Source organism: Acomys minous, assembly GCF_964271855.1.
Source record: "Acomys minous genome assembly, chromosome: 2".
In the NCBI taxonomy this organism is placed as follows: domain Eukaryota; kingdom Metazoa; phylum Chordata; class Mammalia; order Rodentia; family Muridae; genus Acomys; species Acomys minous.
Genome location: NC_140484.1, coordinates 130728862 through 130743894, shown reverse-complemented (window position 1 = coordinate 130743894; position 15033 = coordinate 130728862). Strand labels below are relative to the sequence as shown.

General features: G+C 53.5%; 1 protein-coding gene across 1 annotated transcript in view; it reads right to left on the bottom strand.

Moving 5' to 3' along the window:
• Window positions 1–5109: 5109 nt before the first annotated feature.
• Window positions 5110–15033, bottom strand: part of LOC311578330 (guanylate cyclase D) — a gene marked incomplete at its 5' end in the record, with an annotated part of 37990 nt that continues 28066 nt past the window's right edge. The window contains 5 exons of the mRNA XM_084748195.1: window positions 5110–5571; window positions 8580–8665; window positions 10159–10253; window positions 11058–11156; window positions 11906–12080. Of these exons, the coding sequence (XP_084604321.1) occupies window positions 5463–5571; window positions 8580–8665; window positions 10159–10253; window positions 11058–11156; window positions 11906–12080 (564 nt within the window). The 3' untranslated portion in view covers window positions 5110–5462. The remainder of the gene's footprint in view (window positions 5572–8579; window positions 8666–10158; window positions 10254–11057; window positions 11157–11905; window positions 12081–15033) is intronic.

The following is a 15033-nucleotide window of genomic DNA, read 5'->3' as shown; positions in this document are numbered from 1 at the left end:
TCTCTCTCTCTCTCTCTCTCTCTCTCTCTCATGGAAAATTCCAGGGGCAGGGGCTAAAGGAACTTCCTGGTTAGGACTCCATGCTGACCAAGCAAAAATGACCCAAAGGGGCGCCTTGTGTCTGTATTCCTTGGGCTCAGGAGCCAGGAAAGGGCCACTGGGAGGGATGAGAGAGACTCTGAGTTGGCTGCTGCTGCTGCCGCCGCCGCTGCGCTGCACACAAAGACAGAATCCTAAAGCATCCTGGAGCTCTGGCCTTCCCTTTGTTCACCCACAGTCTGACACTTATACTCTTGGTTTGACCTTGACCTCTGTCCTCAGTCCTTTTCTTAGTGTCTCTATTCACTATGCAGAGATCTGGTCATGGTATTGGCCTAACCGGCTCCTCCTCCGGCTTCATGTCAAAATGGTCCCATTTCTACTGTTGAGCCCCACGCCTCCCATCCCCCATCTCTCTGTGTATGTGATGTTCATATCACCTCATTGCTCTGTAGCTTTTGAGGTTGCCAGGGTGGTGCTACAGGTGGCTTTGGAGTTGAGGCCATATGGTGGCTGGTGTGATTATAGATGCTCTGTGGGCTATCCATGAGAGCCTCACAGTGTGTCCAGACTCCAGGAGAATGCTAAGCCTTTAAGGAGTCCAGGCCTTAGGGCTGGGGGGTGGGGTGGGGGATGGCTAAGTCAGGGAAGTGCTTACTATACATGCATAAAGACCTGAGTTCTGACTCCCCACATCCCCCACAGAAAGGTGGCTGTGGTGGCATGTGCCTCTAATTGTAGCAGTGGGAGCCTGAGACTGGAGCTCACTGGCCAGACAGCCTAGTCGGTATACTGTGGTACAGTGAGAGCGCCTGTCTCAAAACCTAAGGTGGAGAGCAGTCGAGAAAGACCTTCAACACCAACCTCTGGCTCCATTGGCACACAATACCCCTGTACCCACATGTACACACACACACACACACACACCTGGCTAGACTGTGCATAGTTGGGAGACCTGGAACTCCCCAAGGAGATGTCTGTAGATCTGGGGCCCAGAAGGAAGGTCGAAGCCATCGGGGGCCGGGAGGAGGGTTACAACCGAGTGCCTCACTGTCTTGACTGGGACAAGCTGGGCTGCCTCCCAGGAGAGGGTACAATAAGCCACACGAGCCAGAGAACACGCTCAAAATGAGCACTACCTACTTGTCATTCGTTGTAACGTGTGACTAACGGAAGGCCAATGAACCCTTTGATGCATGCCTCACAGTGCCTCCAGGCCTTCTGGGTGGTGACAGGACACTGAGACTCGCAAACTTTTACTGCCCTTGAATGGTCAGGTGGAGTCCCCAGGCAAATTGCTACAGTTGAGTGAGCCTACCTGTGCCTTCTCTCTTCTGGCAGGGCAACCAAACCCAGAGCCTGAGGCGTTCCACCTGTTTCTGAAATACCTTGCCTGCCCCCTAGTGGATGTCTTAAAACCCATCTCACGGAAACTGGATCCTTGAACAGGGCATGTGAGGGTTGGAAAGGGGGCTTGCAGACCTTAGACCTTAAAGAGGAGCCAGGACTGGCTTGGGGACCTTGGATTCTCATTAAGGAGCAGCTGGCCTTCTTCCCAGGACCTCAAGGCTGGACAGAGACTACATATAGCAGATGCCCAATACTTGTGTTGTTGCTTTGCAGTATTTAACTGCCTCCCATGGAGTGTAGCCTCGGCTTTCTTTTGAGCAGTGTTCCACATATGTTGGTATCCTTACACTGATGTCCACCTGACCACTGTAGCTGTCTCCACCTCTGGTGCCACACTAAGTTCCTTCTCTGTTGACCAGACATGTCACAAGAGCAGGGCACAGACCCAGCCCTGCTCAGGAAGCTCCAAGTCTGCAGTAGGGGCATCCTCAGAGAGGTCACTATAGCCAGAGTGGCTGCGGATGAGAAGCTAGGGCAGTTGTCTCTTGCATAGCACTCAGGAGTGGGAGGAAAGGCTTCAGGGAAGGCTTGGAAGGCTTCTTGTAGGAAGTGTCAGAGAGCAGAGACCTGGAGAGGAAGAAGCTTTCAGGAGGGGTGGAAGCCAGTGTCTGGAAGGGGATGCCCAGGCTGTCAGGCTGGAGGTGCTGTGGGGTTCTGAGTAGAGAGAGGCTAAGGCCAGCAGACATGCTGCAGAGCCTGTATCACTGGGTCCTGAGTGAGCATTAGCCCAAGCATCCCAGGAGAGGAACGCTCATAAGAAGCTTATGGGCATCTTAGCTTTGTCGCTTGTCCATTCACTTATGCTTAGTGGGCCCTTAGTCCGGTCCCTTAACTGCCTCTGCCTAGGCATTAGGCTAAAGGGATGAGCTGAATAAGGCTGCTGCCCTAGTGATGTAAGACATAGCAACTGCTAATCATTCAGAGGAGGGGTAGGAAGGGGCTATAGCAAGAGGAGGAGAAGGGGGCTTTTTCAGGTGGGCTTTGACGGGTGTGTAGGGGGTTTACTGGGTGTTGGAAAGGGTTAAGGTCATTTAAATAGACAGCAGCAGGAACAAAGCTGTGTGTGATATCTTGAGAGCCCTGGGCGAAGAGTGGAGAATGTGTCACAGCAAGAGCCTGGGTCCGTGGGAACCTGCGGTGGGACAGGCAGGTGCAGAGCCTGGCTGCCAAGATGAAGTCTTTGTAGTCTTCCGAGTCTGCCACCCCAAACTGTGCCCAATTGCAGGACAATGGACCAAGAGTTTCCACTCACCTGGCTCCACCAGGACCCCCTCTGCTGAAGTGTGGCCCCATCTCCTACTGAGGCTGGGATAGCCCCTCACTAGGAACCCATTGCAAAGGGTAGGAGGATAGCCCAGCTGGTGGGACAGAGGGGCCTCTAGTCACCAGGCGATGACCAGCATAGGGCCTAGGCTCAGGCTCTACCTGAGCATGTGTGTGAGCTCATGCAGACACTGGCCTGGCTCCTCTCCAGAGCCACCGTGCCCAGTTCCAAAGGCCTCCCGGCTCTGTAGTGGAGAGCCACGGTCCTTGAGGAGGCTCCCTGGGAGCATATTGGGGACCATGGCTAATTTTTTGGGCTCCTTTAGTATTGTCACCACTCAGGAAGCAGGAGTCAGGGGAGGGAGAGGGCTACCCACCCCCCATCTCCCTCTCCATCTCCTGCTCTATAAGATGGGCAAACAGTTCCTCCAAGGGTGGTGGGCATAGTAGGGCTAAAGATGGGCCTGGCCCATAGCAGGCAGCATGGAGAAAGCACAGCCCACTCCCTGGCTCTGGATGACAGGGAAGGGTAGAGCAGGAGAACCCCCTCAGAGGGACCAACTCACATAACCACTTATGCTTAGTGGGCCAAATTTGGAGCCTAAGTCCTCCCAAGCCCCCAGGTTCTCCCAAAAAGGTCTGTGCAGGAGGCTGAGAACAGCTGCGTGGACCAGGAGGGGGGCTATCCCCTTGGTGACCGCTGGCTGGCTGCTCTCCTGTACTGCTCAAGTACAAAAGGCCACAGGCAAAGCCAGCTACATCAGACATGACATGTGCATGGGCATGCACAGACACATGTTATAGGACATCCAAATATGAGCTGCATGGTGCTCGCAGAAGGCTCTACACGCACACGCAGATACAGTAACACCCATGCTGAAGCCAGGCTTGCAGATTGCCATGCCCACATATACCCTGCTATGTGCACACAGGAACACACAACCACACACATGCCTAGACACAGAGATTCACAACAGTGCTTGCACGACACAGTAACAGCTCACACATGTCCACGGACACAGGCTCACTGTGACCCATCTGCTAGGGGCCCTTTGAGCTCTGGTGTCTGCATAAGCCTCCACAGAGACACATGGGACCCGTTGCATACACATGTACACCCTAAGTCACATCTGCCCCACACTCCAAGTTTGTGTGGCTTCGGCTCCCTGCCCACTCTGATTGCACAAGAGCCCACAGGTAGTAAGGCATCCATCTGTCCCCTATAGTGCAGTGGGGACTGAGGCGTGGAGATCTGTGTGATGGCTGAGGCCACACAGCTCACAGAGGGAATGTTGAAGCCTAGGGGAAGGCTAATTTCCTTATGTTTGTCCAACACGTGTGTCTGTGTCCCTCTGTGTGCCCCAGGGTATTCACAGAATTCACACATCCAAGTATCCAGAGGGCCTCACTGACTATCTAACCAATCACGTGTGTCTCAGATGAAGACGCAGAAGAAAGCTTTGGATAAGAGCCACCGGCCTAAGGCAGGCCATGCGGACGCACAGAGAGGACAGATTGCCCTTGGCTATACCGCACAAATCATAGTCACCTGCCACCAACAAATGAGAGGACCTGCCCTCTCAACTTCCGCAGGATGCCTGGGTGGGCGTAATGTCTCCACAGGCTTCACACAATCACCACAGAGTTATGCAGGTAGGGAAGACCGGGTGGAGGGATTCTGAACACAGGGACCCTAGACAGGTTTTCCCAGAACGCCCAGGTTAAAATCTTACTTTCAGCTCTCCCTCTCAAAGGGCCCCAGCCATCAGTGGGGAAATGAGTTACACGTGTGCCTGATCTTGCTGGCTTTGAAATCACCCGTAGGGATTTGAGGAACATTCTTTGATGTGCTGCAAAAAAAAGTTGGGCTTTTTTTTTCTCCCTTTCTTCTTCTAAATGATAGAACTCTCATCTTCCTGACAGCCAAGGAATTCTCAGCCCCTCACCCCCGTCCTGAGATTCTGGGAGCTCACACTGGACTCTCAGCACAGCGCTCCCAGATGCTAAAGTTGTGGACTGGTTCTAGTGAGGCAGGGGAGTAGACAGGGCTGGGCGCTCCTTGTGGGCCCTCTAGGCGCTCTGAGAGACCTCTCAATACTCTTAGGGAAGATAATACAGAGGCTCCGAGAAGCACTGTGATGGAGGATGGGGACAAGGACCACACACACACACACACACACACACACACACACACACACACACACAGACACACACACACAGACATACAGACACACACACACAGATACAGACAGACACACAGAGACACACAGACACAGACAGACAGACAGACAGACAGACAGACAGACACACACACACACACACACACACACACACTGGGGGGGGGGGCGGTCAGGGCACTGGCCTGAGGAACCTTCTCCTGCCCAGCTTTTACTTTTTCCCAGAAGAGCTGTGCCACTTGAAGCAAAGGCCCTCCTTACCCTAGTCTTGGGCCTTTAGCTATGTGCTGGACACTGGGTCTTCTATAGGGAACCAGGGCTTGGAAACAATGGGCTCCCTGCATCCAGCTGTCTTGTCCAACACCGAGTGAAGCGCAGTGGGGTGGAAGGAGTAATTCTACTTTTATTGTTTTCCTGGCAGGAGGAAAGACACCTGGGAGTCACCAGGGAAGACACTGGCACCTCATGTCACTCATGGGTGGCAGACCACCAGGGAGCTGATTAGGCATTCCTAGCAGGGTGGGGCTGGTGAGGGCATCTTGGCTGCCTTGGTCGCTGCCCACTGACTTCCTATTAGGGACCTGGCCCAGCCTCCCCCGACCTCCTCGGCTCAGCCAGACTCTGGCGTGCTTTGGCAAAGCCGATCCGGATTTCTTGGTTTATGCGGTCCTGCCATGGGTCTCTGGAGAGAAAGGAAAAATAAGGGTCATAAATAACTGCCAGAGATAGAGTGATAGTTGGCTGGGGCTTTCTAAAGACGCTAAGCATGCCTTCTACTCTTGTGTCTGCAGCCTGCCCTGGCCACAGTGGGCACAGTGGGCACACTGGGCACACTGGCTCAATGTTTCTCATTTTTCTACTGTAGAAGCCCAATGTTCAAACATGTGAAACCTTCTCTGTGGCAACACAGTGACTGGTCATCTGCCTGTGTGGCCACCCTTCTGTGCCCTACTTGGCATATAACTCCAGAAGGCACTGAGATAAGGGGGTTGCCTGGACATCCCCCCTACACACACACACACACACACACACACACACACACACACATTCTCTTTTTCATCCTCTGCCCATGATGCCTGGAGCTGGCCAACCAGGGCATTGTTTTGATCCAGAGAGTGAAACAGGCATCTGAGAAAAGCCAAGACGTCACAGAATACCACAGGAGACATTTGTTGACACTGGGGTAAAACCCAGTGTTTCACACGTGTTAGGCAAGCATTCTGCCACTGAACCACTCAGGGACACTTTTGATGCTGGTTGGTAAGGGCAGAGGGAAGAGAAAGAGAGCTTCGTGGGATGTCTCCCTGAGGTGTTGTGGGGGCGATGCTCTCTGAGTTCCGTTGCCTGGGTCTGTGGCTGTGCCAACACATGGTCAGGATAGGACTTCTGTCCCTGATCTCTCTCTCACTTTGGAAATAGTATGTATAAACAGATGCTTGCGTGTGTGCGTGCGTGTGTGTGCGTGTGCGTGCGTGCGTGCGTGTGTGTGTGTGTGTGTGTGTGTGTGTGTGTATGAATCCATAGATATGTACATGTGTATGTGTGTGCATGTGTATGTGTACCTGTGGATGTATACCTGTGTGTATGTGTGTGCGTGTGTGTGTGTGCAGTGTGTGCATCTGTGGTTGTGTACGTGTGTGTGTGCTCGAGCAGACCCCTGCCAGCTCACATGCAGGCTCTGAACACAGACCCTCCCCTGCCTGCCTGAGGCTCCGAGGCAGGTGATGCTCTTTGCAGCTAATCTCCAGTTTCCTCCCTCTCTGAGACAGAAGATGAAAATGTTTCTGGCACTTTCTAAAGTTTCTGCCTAAGAATGGAAAAGTCATCAGCTGAGGGAGCTTGGGTTGATAAATGGCAGCCATGCCTGCAGGTCCCCCCAGTCCTGTGACAAGGTAGCCTGGGCCAGAAAGGACTTCCCTGAAGTGTGGACAGGGACAGTGCCTGGCTGGGGACAGGCCAGGAAGGGACTGGGGCTTCATTGGGGGTGTGACCAGATCAGATGGACAGAGGGAGCATGTGAGCTGAGGCTTGAATTGCAGGAAGGGGCAGGGGCACCCCAAAATTAAAATTGGGGGTGTGGCTCAGTGAAGGAGCACAGTCTTAGTTCAGTCCCAGCACTACAAACATTTTTTTCCTTAAAAATATTAAACACTTTGGGTTGAGTGCGGAGAGCCTCGTAGAAGAGTTGGGGGAAGGACAGGAGGTCCCAGAGGGAACAGGAGCTCCACAAGACCAACAGATGCAACTAACCAGAGCCCTGGGGGCTTGCGGAGACAGAAGCACCAACCAAGGACCATGCACAGACTAGACCTAGGCCCCCTACGCATATGTACCCCATGGGCAGTTGGTCTTCATGTGGGTCCCCTAGTAAGGGGAACAGGGGCTATCTCTGACAAGGACAGATGCTTGCTTTTTTGATCACTTCCCCCTGGCGGGGCTGCCTTGCCAGGCCACCAAGGAAGAGGATGCACTCAGGCCTGATGTGATTTGATGTGCTGGGGTGGGTTGGTGAGGGGAGCTCCCATTTTTTAAGGGCAGTGGAGGAGGGATAGGGGAAAGAGAGAGGGAGTACAGGGCTGGGGCGGGGGCAGAGAAGGGAGGATGCTACAATTGTGATGTAAGGTGAATAAATTAATGAACTAAAATAAGATGAAACACTTAATGACAAAAAAAAATTACTAAAAGTGGCAGGGCATCTTAAGTCATAGCAAGAGCAAGAACAAAGGCCCTGAGGTAGGGAGACTTGAGGAGGTGCGCTTTAGGAGGCAGCCCAGGTGCCCAAGGGCAGGTGTCCAGCTGCAGGAAGCTGCAGAGCCAGTACTCAGAACAACCAGTTAGAACAGCGGCTCTCAGCCTTCCTAACCCTGTGACCCTCATGTTGTGGTGACCCCTAGCCATACAATTATTTCATTGCTATTTTATAACTGTAATATCGCTGCTGTTATGAATCATAGTGTACATAGGATATCTGATATGTGACCCCTAAAGGGGTCGTGACCCACAGGTTGAGAACCACTGTGTTAGGTGCTCTGGTGAAGGGGAAATTTTGCCCTGATGCTGAGTCATCTGGGAGGGGGCTGACGCATTGCAAGCCCAACTTCCCCTGGTAGACTAAGCCCCTTGACCATCATGGTCCCAGGACCCTCTGTCTTTTGATAACACCTGCGCCTGCTGCCTTTGCCTGTGGAGGCTGCTCACCGGGGCAGGGGAGCAGGGGACAACCTGTTGGAGGGACCTGTTACTGCTCCACATGGCACTCAAAGAAGGACATGGAGCCCCAAGGATGGAGGGCGGAGAACATGCTGTTAGATGCCCAAACTCTAAAGAATCTTTCTCATGCTGCCTTTTGTTTTCTCTTTAATGTAAGAGTCTCACATCTGTGGAAGATGACAAGGACACCCCTGGGCATCTCAGAATAAAGAGACCCTTGGTGCTGGGTGTGCGTGGCATGCCCCTTGCGTGGTGTCCCTGCAGACAGCCCTTTTATATAGCCTTTGTGTTGATACAGGAAACTCTCGTGCAGGCCAACTGAGCATCCTGGGGGATGCTGCCATTCAGCCATGCACAGACAGTACTTAGCACCAGGTAAATTAAGGATTTCCCAGGTTTTTCTAGCAGTCAGGAAATCTAAAGTAAGGGCTCATCTCTGATGGAGAAGTGTTCAGCTTTGGGGGACCCCTTCTCACTCACCCAGGCTTGATAGACAGAGGTGTAGGGAGGGGTCTGCAGAATCCCACCTTCCCTGTCAGCCAGTAGGTCTCCTCTGAGCCCTTCCCCTGAAACAAAAGAAGAAGAGGCGAGAGGCCTGGCCCCTGAGGAACACCCCCAGGCAAGAAGCCTGGCTCTGCTCTATTGCCTATTCCACCTTGGCCAACTACTTAATCTCTCTGTTATCTCTTAAAGCTATAGCGAGGATTGGATAATATAATACTTACCAGTTAAAGAGAAGAAGGCAGGCTTGGAATGCTAACACCTGAGGCATGCACCATGTAGAATCCCTTCCAGCCTTTCCTGGAAGACTCTACAGCCTCTCCTGGGATTGAGTGGGAGCGGGCTGTAGGACACTGAGGTCCTGTGCTAGTTCACCCCTTGGAGTTCCTCTGTTGACCCAGTTCTCTGTTTCTCAGGACATAGCATGCTATGTTCATGTCCCCAAGTCAAACACTCCTGCCCTGGGCTCATCCCATCCACACCCACCCCGGTCTGTCTCACCCCTGTCAAGCTCAGGGTGCCATGGGCAGACACCAGACCGAGAGAGCCTGAGGACCATGCCCTCAGTGGGTGCCTCCTGCAGCTCCTGCTGTGGCGTCATCCCACAGTGTTGTGAGGTGAGTCATGAAGAGTGCGGAGAGTGAGATCCAGTCCCAGCCCTGGAGGCCTTTAAACTAGGCAGCCCTGGCCTCCTAGTCAGGCCTGCCTCTAGCAGAGGAACTTGGGGGAGAGGATGGGACAGGTGAGGTAGGAGAAGTTGCTGCCTTCATCAAGCATTGCATAGAAGAAGAAGGAGAAGGAAAAGGAGAAGGAGAAGAAGAAGAGAAGGAGGAGGAAGAGGAGGAGGAGGAAGAGGAGGAGGAGGAAGAGAAAGAAGAGAGGGGAAGAGGCAATGAAGAAGAAGAGGAGGAAGAGGAAGAGGAAGAGGAAGAGGAAGAAGAAGAAGAAGGAGAAGAAGGAGAAGAAGAAGAAGAAGAAGAAGAAGAAGAAGAAGGTGGTGGTAGCGGCTGCAGTCAGGCCTCAAAGTTTTTCTCTGCCTCGAAGGAACTTGCAGTCAAGTTCAGCCCAGAATTACACTGTGGCTGTGGAAAGCCACTCATGGGCGTAGAGGGAAGTTGTGACAGCCATTATTTGTAGAAAGTGAGGATGTTCTTGGGTCAGGGTAGGCTTTGGTGAGAGGTGATGTCTGAACTGGGTTTTGAGGGATGCACAGAAGCCCAAGAGTATTATAGAGAAGGCATAAGCAGAGCCGTCATCAGGTGGGGTCAGGAGCTAGCCTTTGCTTTTCTAATTGGATTTCCTCAGCTATGTAACATGAGGATAATTTTTTTTTTCACAACTGCTCTGGAAGGTTATATGTGTTCCGTATGCTGGTACCAGGAAGCCACACAGGTAGATTACCAGTGGCCACATTTCTCTGACCTGCCCCTGACTCTAGAAAAGAGCCAAATGGCTCCCAGGAAGAAGTTTTTCTTGATTCTAAATTGAGGCTCACACAAACTGGCCAGCTGAGACCATCCACTGCTGCCCAGAATCCAGTCCCCAGGGCAGTTCTCACCTTCAGTTCGGTCTGACCTCTGACATCAATTTTGTAGCCTTCATCAAGGCTGAGCAGGGCCTGGACGGTGCTTCGGCTGGCATGGATTCGGTATGCTGAGAAGAAAGGCAGAAACCAAGCCACTACCTGGTGGCCACCTCCTTCACTAAGAGCCCCAATCAGTTACAGCACACAATCATATGTACGATTTTTTTTTCTCCTAACCCTCTCATTCCCTCACATAGTCACTAAAAGAGCTCCAAGAAGCAAATTACATAGATGAAGTGTTAGGAGCAGAGGTCCCAGGAATGCAATGTTTGCCTGTAGGGCCACCACATCCAGTGACACAGTGTGTGCACTGAGTGCATGAGGGACTGCACCAACCCCACCCAGAGGCAGAGGCCCTAAGAAGTGGTAGTTTTGGGATGCTTTCTTCAAGCCACCAGAGTAGCCCCTCCGTAAGTAAGGGCCTCAAAGGTTAGCAATGTCTACCTGGTGGTCTTGGAGCTGACCTAGCATAACAGCGGTTGGCACGCAGCCAAGTAAAATCTCAAACTGGAAGGGGTCGCCTTACTGTAAAGGGAGGACACCAAGGCCTTCCAGGCAGAGCCCGCGGAAGGACACTGAGCAAGTCCACTACGGAGCTAGGGGGGAGGACCCAGGTTTTCTGCCTCTTGTGTCACTGTCTTTTCTGCTAGTTCTCCTATGAGATCATTAAAAAAAAAAAAAAACAACTCCACGGAAAGTTAGAGACCACATATCCTTCCCTTCTGTCCCCTGTGCTGTCACCTATGCTGGCACGCTGCCACCAGGTGGGGACATGAGGACTGAGTACTGTTTCCTGCAGCTGGTGGTGGTCTGGCTTTGTTGTGAAAGACTCCTCCCCAGGGTGTGGCAAGATAGAGGTCTGAGACACTCACGAAGGCCCGTGGACTCCATCCTGGAGGCAGTGTTGACGGTGTCCCCAAAGAGGCAGTACCGAGGCATGGTGAGGCCCACCACACCTGCCACGCAGGGCCCTGAAATCCAAATGTGCCTGGGGAAGTCCAGGAGGCCCCGAGAGAAGTCCCAGCATCCACCTCCCCGTGCCACCACACCACTCTCTTTGTGCCCTGAGCTGAGGGTCATGCTCTCTGGAGCCCGAGGAGGGAGAGGAGCTGAGGGAGACAGCGCATGTGCTGGGCTCCAGGCTGGGGCCCTGGCCATGTGGGAGATGGAAACAGTAGCCAGTACTGGGATGAGGAAAGCAACCTGGAGACGTGACTGTTGACCTATGTCTTGAAGGGAAGACAGATGGGCCGGAGATGGCAGGCTTAAAGGCCTGGGAGACTATAGCTGAGTGTGGATGAGAGGCTGGTGGGAACCAAAGAGGGAGGCTGCAGGGGTCAGTGAGGAGAGCCACAGCAGGGAGATAGGAGAGGCACAGAGACCCTGCTCTGAGGTCTCTTCCACACCCAGGTCAGCAGACATTTAAGTGCCCCCACTACAAGAAGTTTCTGCCTCTTTCTTCAGGCTACAGACTTTTCCATGTAGAATCAGCCGTCCTTGACCAGATGCCAAGAGCAGAAAACCTCAAACCAAGTAAAGTTTGTGAATGCCAGTGCCCAGACTCTTTGGTAACCAAGGTGACCAGAAACAAAGCTTTTCTGATGGAGTAGGGATGCTGGAAATCCAGAGGCAGCACCCGGGCTGACCCACCACCAGTGGCCCCTGGGAATTCTGGGAGGCTGGTCTTGCCTTGGTCATAGGCCCCTGCCCTTCTGCCTACCTGAGTGCAGGCCAGCCCTGACACGGATGGGCACGTCGGGTGCGTGCCTCATCCGGAAGTCGCCTGCATAGCTGAGGATGTCCAGGGCCATGTTGGCGATCTCAGCAGCATGCCGACTGCCATTCCGCCGAGGGAGCCCAGAGGCCACCATGTAGGCATCCCCGATGGTCTCTACCTGCAAACAAGAACCTCATGTTGGGATAGCCTATCCCACACCCAAACCTACATGCCACCAGTCAGGAGTCCTCACCACACGCCCAGCCCAGATCTAACACACTCCACAGCCTCTGCTAGACTTTCAGGCTCAGGCACTCAGCACTGGTCAGTGCTGTGAACATCAGGTGGCCTCTTGTCTATAGGGCACGTGACAGTTCTGGTCTTGTCTCTGAGAACAGACCCAGAAAGCAGTGTGCACAAAGCCATGCAGCCACCCAGGACTTCATCTGAAGACGACATCTATCAGGGACAGTCTGGTGTCCTGACTCTGCTGGCTTCCAAGGATACTGGAAAGAAAGTGGAGTCTCGGGCAACCTGTAGCAGTCTGTAATCCTTGCACTCACGAAGCTGAGGCAGGAGAATTGCTGCAAGTTTGGGGCCAGGAATCTTCCATGGGCTATATAGTAAGACCTTGTCTCAAGGGGAGATTGGCGCAGGTAGGGGTGGCGGTGGTGGTGGCATGGTTCCATGAGTAAACAGCTGAGTGGGGATGACCTGAGTGTGACTCCCAGAACCCTCACAGTGGGAGGAGAGAACTGATTCCACAAGGTGTCCTCTGTTCTCCACGTACAAACACATGCATGCTCACTTTCTCTCTTGACACACACACACACACACACACACACACACACACACTCACACACATACACACATGTGTACACTTAAAAAGGAGGAGAAGGAAAGAAGGTTCTGGAACCATCAGGTTCCACTCCAGCTCTGTCTTGTGGCCACAGCTCCCTGTCTCTGAGCTGCGTGTTTAATGGGTTGACAGAGCCAGCTGTAGCACTGCCCCACAGAGCAGGACCCCAGCCTCAGAACCCGAGATCGGCGTGATGCCCCCTCCATCGCTCCCTTCGGAGTTGCTTGTTTCTCGGACACCACCATGCCACATACACCCCATGTCAGCCACGTATCCTGGCTCTCACAGGATGGCCCTCCCACAGCCCAGCACTTCAGAGCTCAGGGTCAACCACACGCTGGCCTTCACAGAGGTGGGGTGCCCAGAGGTGTCTGGTGTTGCGCGGCTACCTGCAAGTGAGGCTATGGTTGCTTGTAACGGATGCGCTTCCTTCAGACAGAGGGGAGGTTACCGCAGAGGGGAAGGGAGACGGAGGGCTGCGTTCTGCTGAGCATGCTTGTGGAGTCTAACTGTGCCACGGACTTGCTGCTGTGCAACCTCGGTGAGGGAATCTTGCCCTTCTCTGAGCTTCATATGTCTCAAGGGCCAAATCGTCCTGGCTAAAGGCACTCATAGTGCTAAAGAAAGCATGCCGCGAAGACCTTTAAGGCAAGTTCTCCCTCAGCGTGGGTACTTCCGTGTTTTCCGTGGAGGCCTGGGAGTGGAGCCGAGCTGCAGTCAGCCACGGCTAGCATTATGCTGGTGGCTGCGTGAAAGATAGCAACTTGTCTTCTCATTTACAGAGCAGTCCTGAGCCACCGGAAGTTCAGCCCCGCGCTTCACTCACGGGAGCCTCAGGCCCAAGGGAAGCTTAGGGCTGTTTGATGGATTACATGGCCTCACACCACGCACTGCAGGCCAAGCTGGCGAGCCACACTTGTCCCCTGTCCCTGCTCTCCTGTCCCATGCCTTGTTCAAGCCTTGAGCCCCAGCACTCAATTCCATGCTATGCATGGGTACCAGAAAAGTGCTTACTCAGAGATGCCGGTGCTGGTGTGGTCCTTCCACCCCCACCCCTCCCCTACACCTACCACACACTCCCTCCCTTCCCCTCACCCCTACCCCCACACACGCAGGAAATGGTTGTATGGTTGCTTTTCAGGCCAGAAAGGATTCAAAGCAGTAAGTAGATCCTGCTGTTGATGGAGGCCGGGGAGCGGAGGACGGACACTGAGTCAGATGGTAGGGAGTGATGAGAGATGCATCACACATCACAGGGCCTGGGCCTGCTGTTCCCCACATCTGGAGGGGGCGTGTCGGCCTTGTTTGATTTCATTTCCTTCTGCCGGGAAGATGCAGGCCTCTTGGCCAGAGTTCAGAGCAGATCCGAGGTGTGATTCAGAGCCACGTGTGTGAGAAGAGATTAGGAGAGACAGGAGAGACAGGCCAGGGGTGACTCAGGGCAGATCAAAGCATTGGGGTTTCAGGGAGACACCTATGGGACCCACGGGAGGTCAGGGTGTGGGCCGCTGGCCTGCCAGACAGTACTTGGAGCCATGGAGTCCCCAAGAGGAGCAGAAGAGATTGAGGACTCCAGTGTCGGTGGCAAAGGCATTTGTAGTGTCTGCTGGGGAGAGTGCCCGTGACAGCCTGTGGACACTCAGTGCTCCTGATGGCTTTGCTGCTGTCACTGTGGCCCCAGGCCGACTTCCTTCCTCTCTGGGCCTCGGGACCGAATGAGCAAGTTTTGTCAAGAAGAGTTTTGAGAGTGCTAAGGAGAGCAACTAACCATGTCTGGGAGGGAAGGGAGTGAATGGGAGATTGAAAAGATGGCAGCAGGGGAGCAGGGAGAGAGGAAAGAGGGGTGAGCCAGGAAGAGGAAGGAGTGTGTGGGAAGGCCAGGTGGTGTGAGACTCGAACCCTCGGAGAAATATGGAAGTCTACAGAGAAGGAGCAACAGCGAACACACTCAGAGAAGGGTAGGCCAATTCCAGAGGGCTCGTGAGATACTGTGACCTGACACTTTATCCCAAGAGAGTCTGTCATGACGAGGGTGAACTTCCTAAAAGAGGCTGCAGACCCCATGGTAAGTCCAAACCTCAGGTCCCCATAAGCCACCTCACCTCTGCCGTCTCCCCTGTAAGTTGGGGGTGCCCGCACTTTCCTCGTAAATCCTCATGCACACAAAACCCTTAACAGTATCCTGTATACAGTAGGTGCTCCATAAGAGCTGGGACACTACAAAATAATGCAAGCAGCAGTCTGCTTGCCTGCTCTATCCCCTGACTCTTTC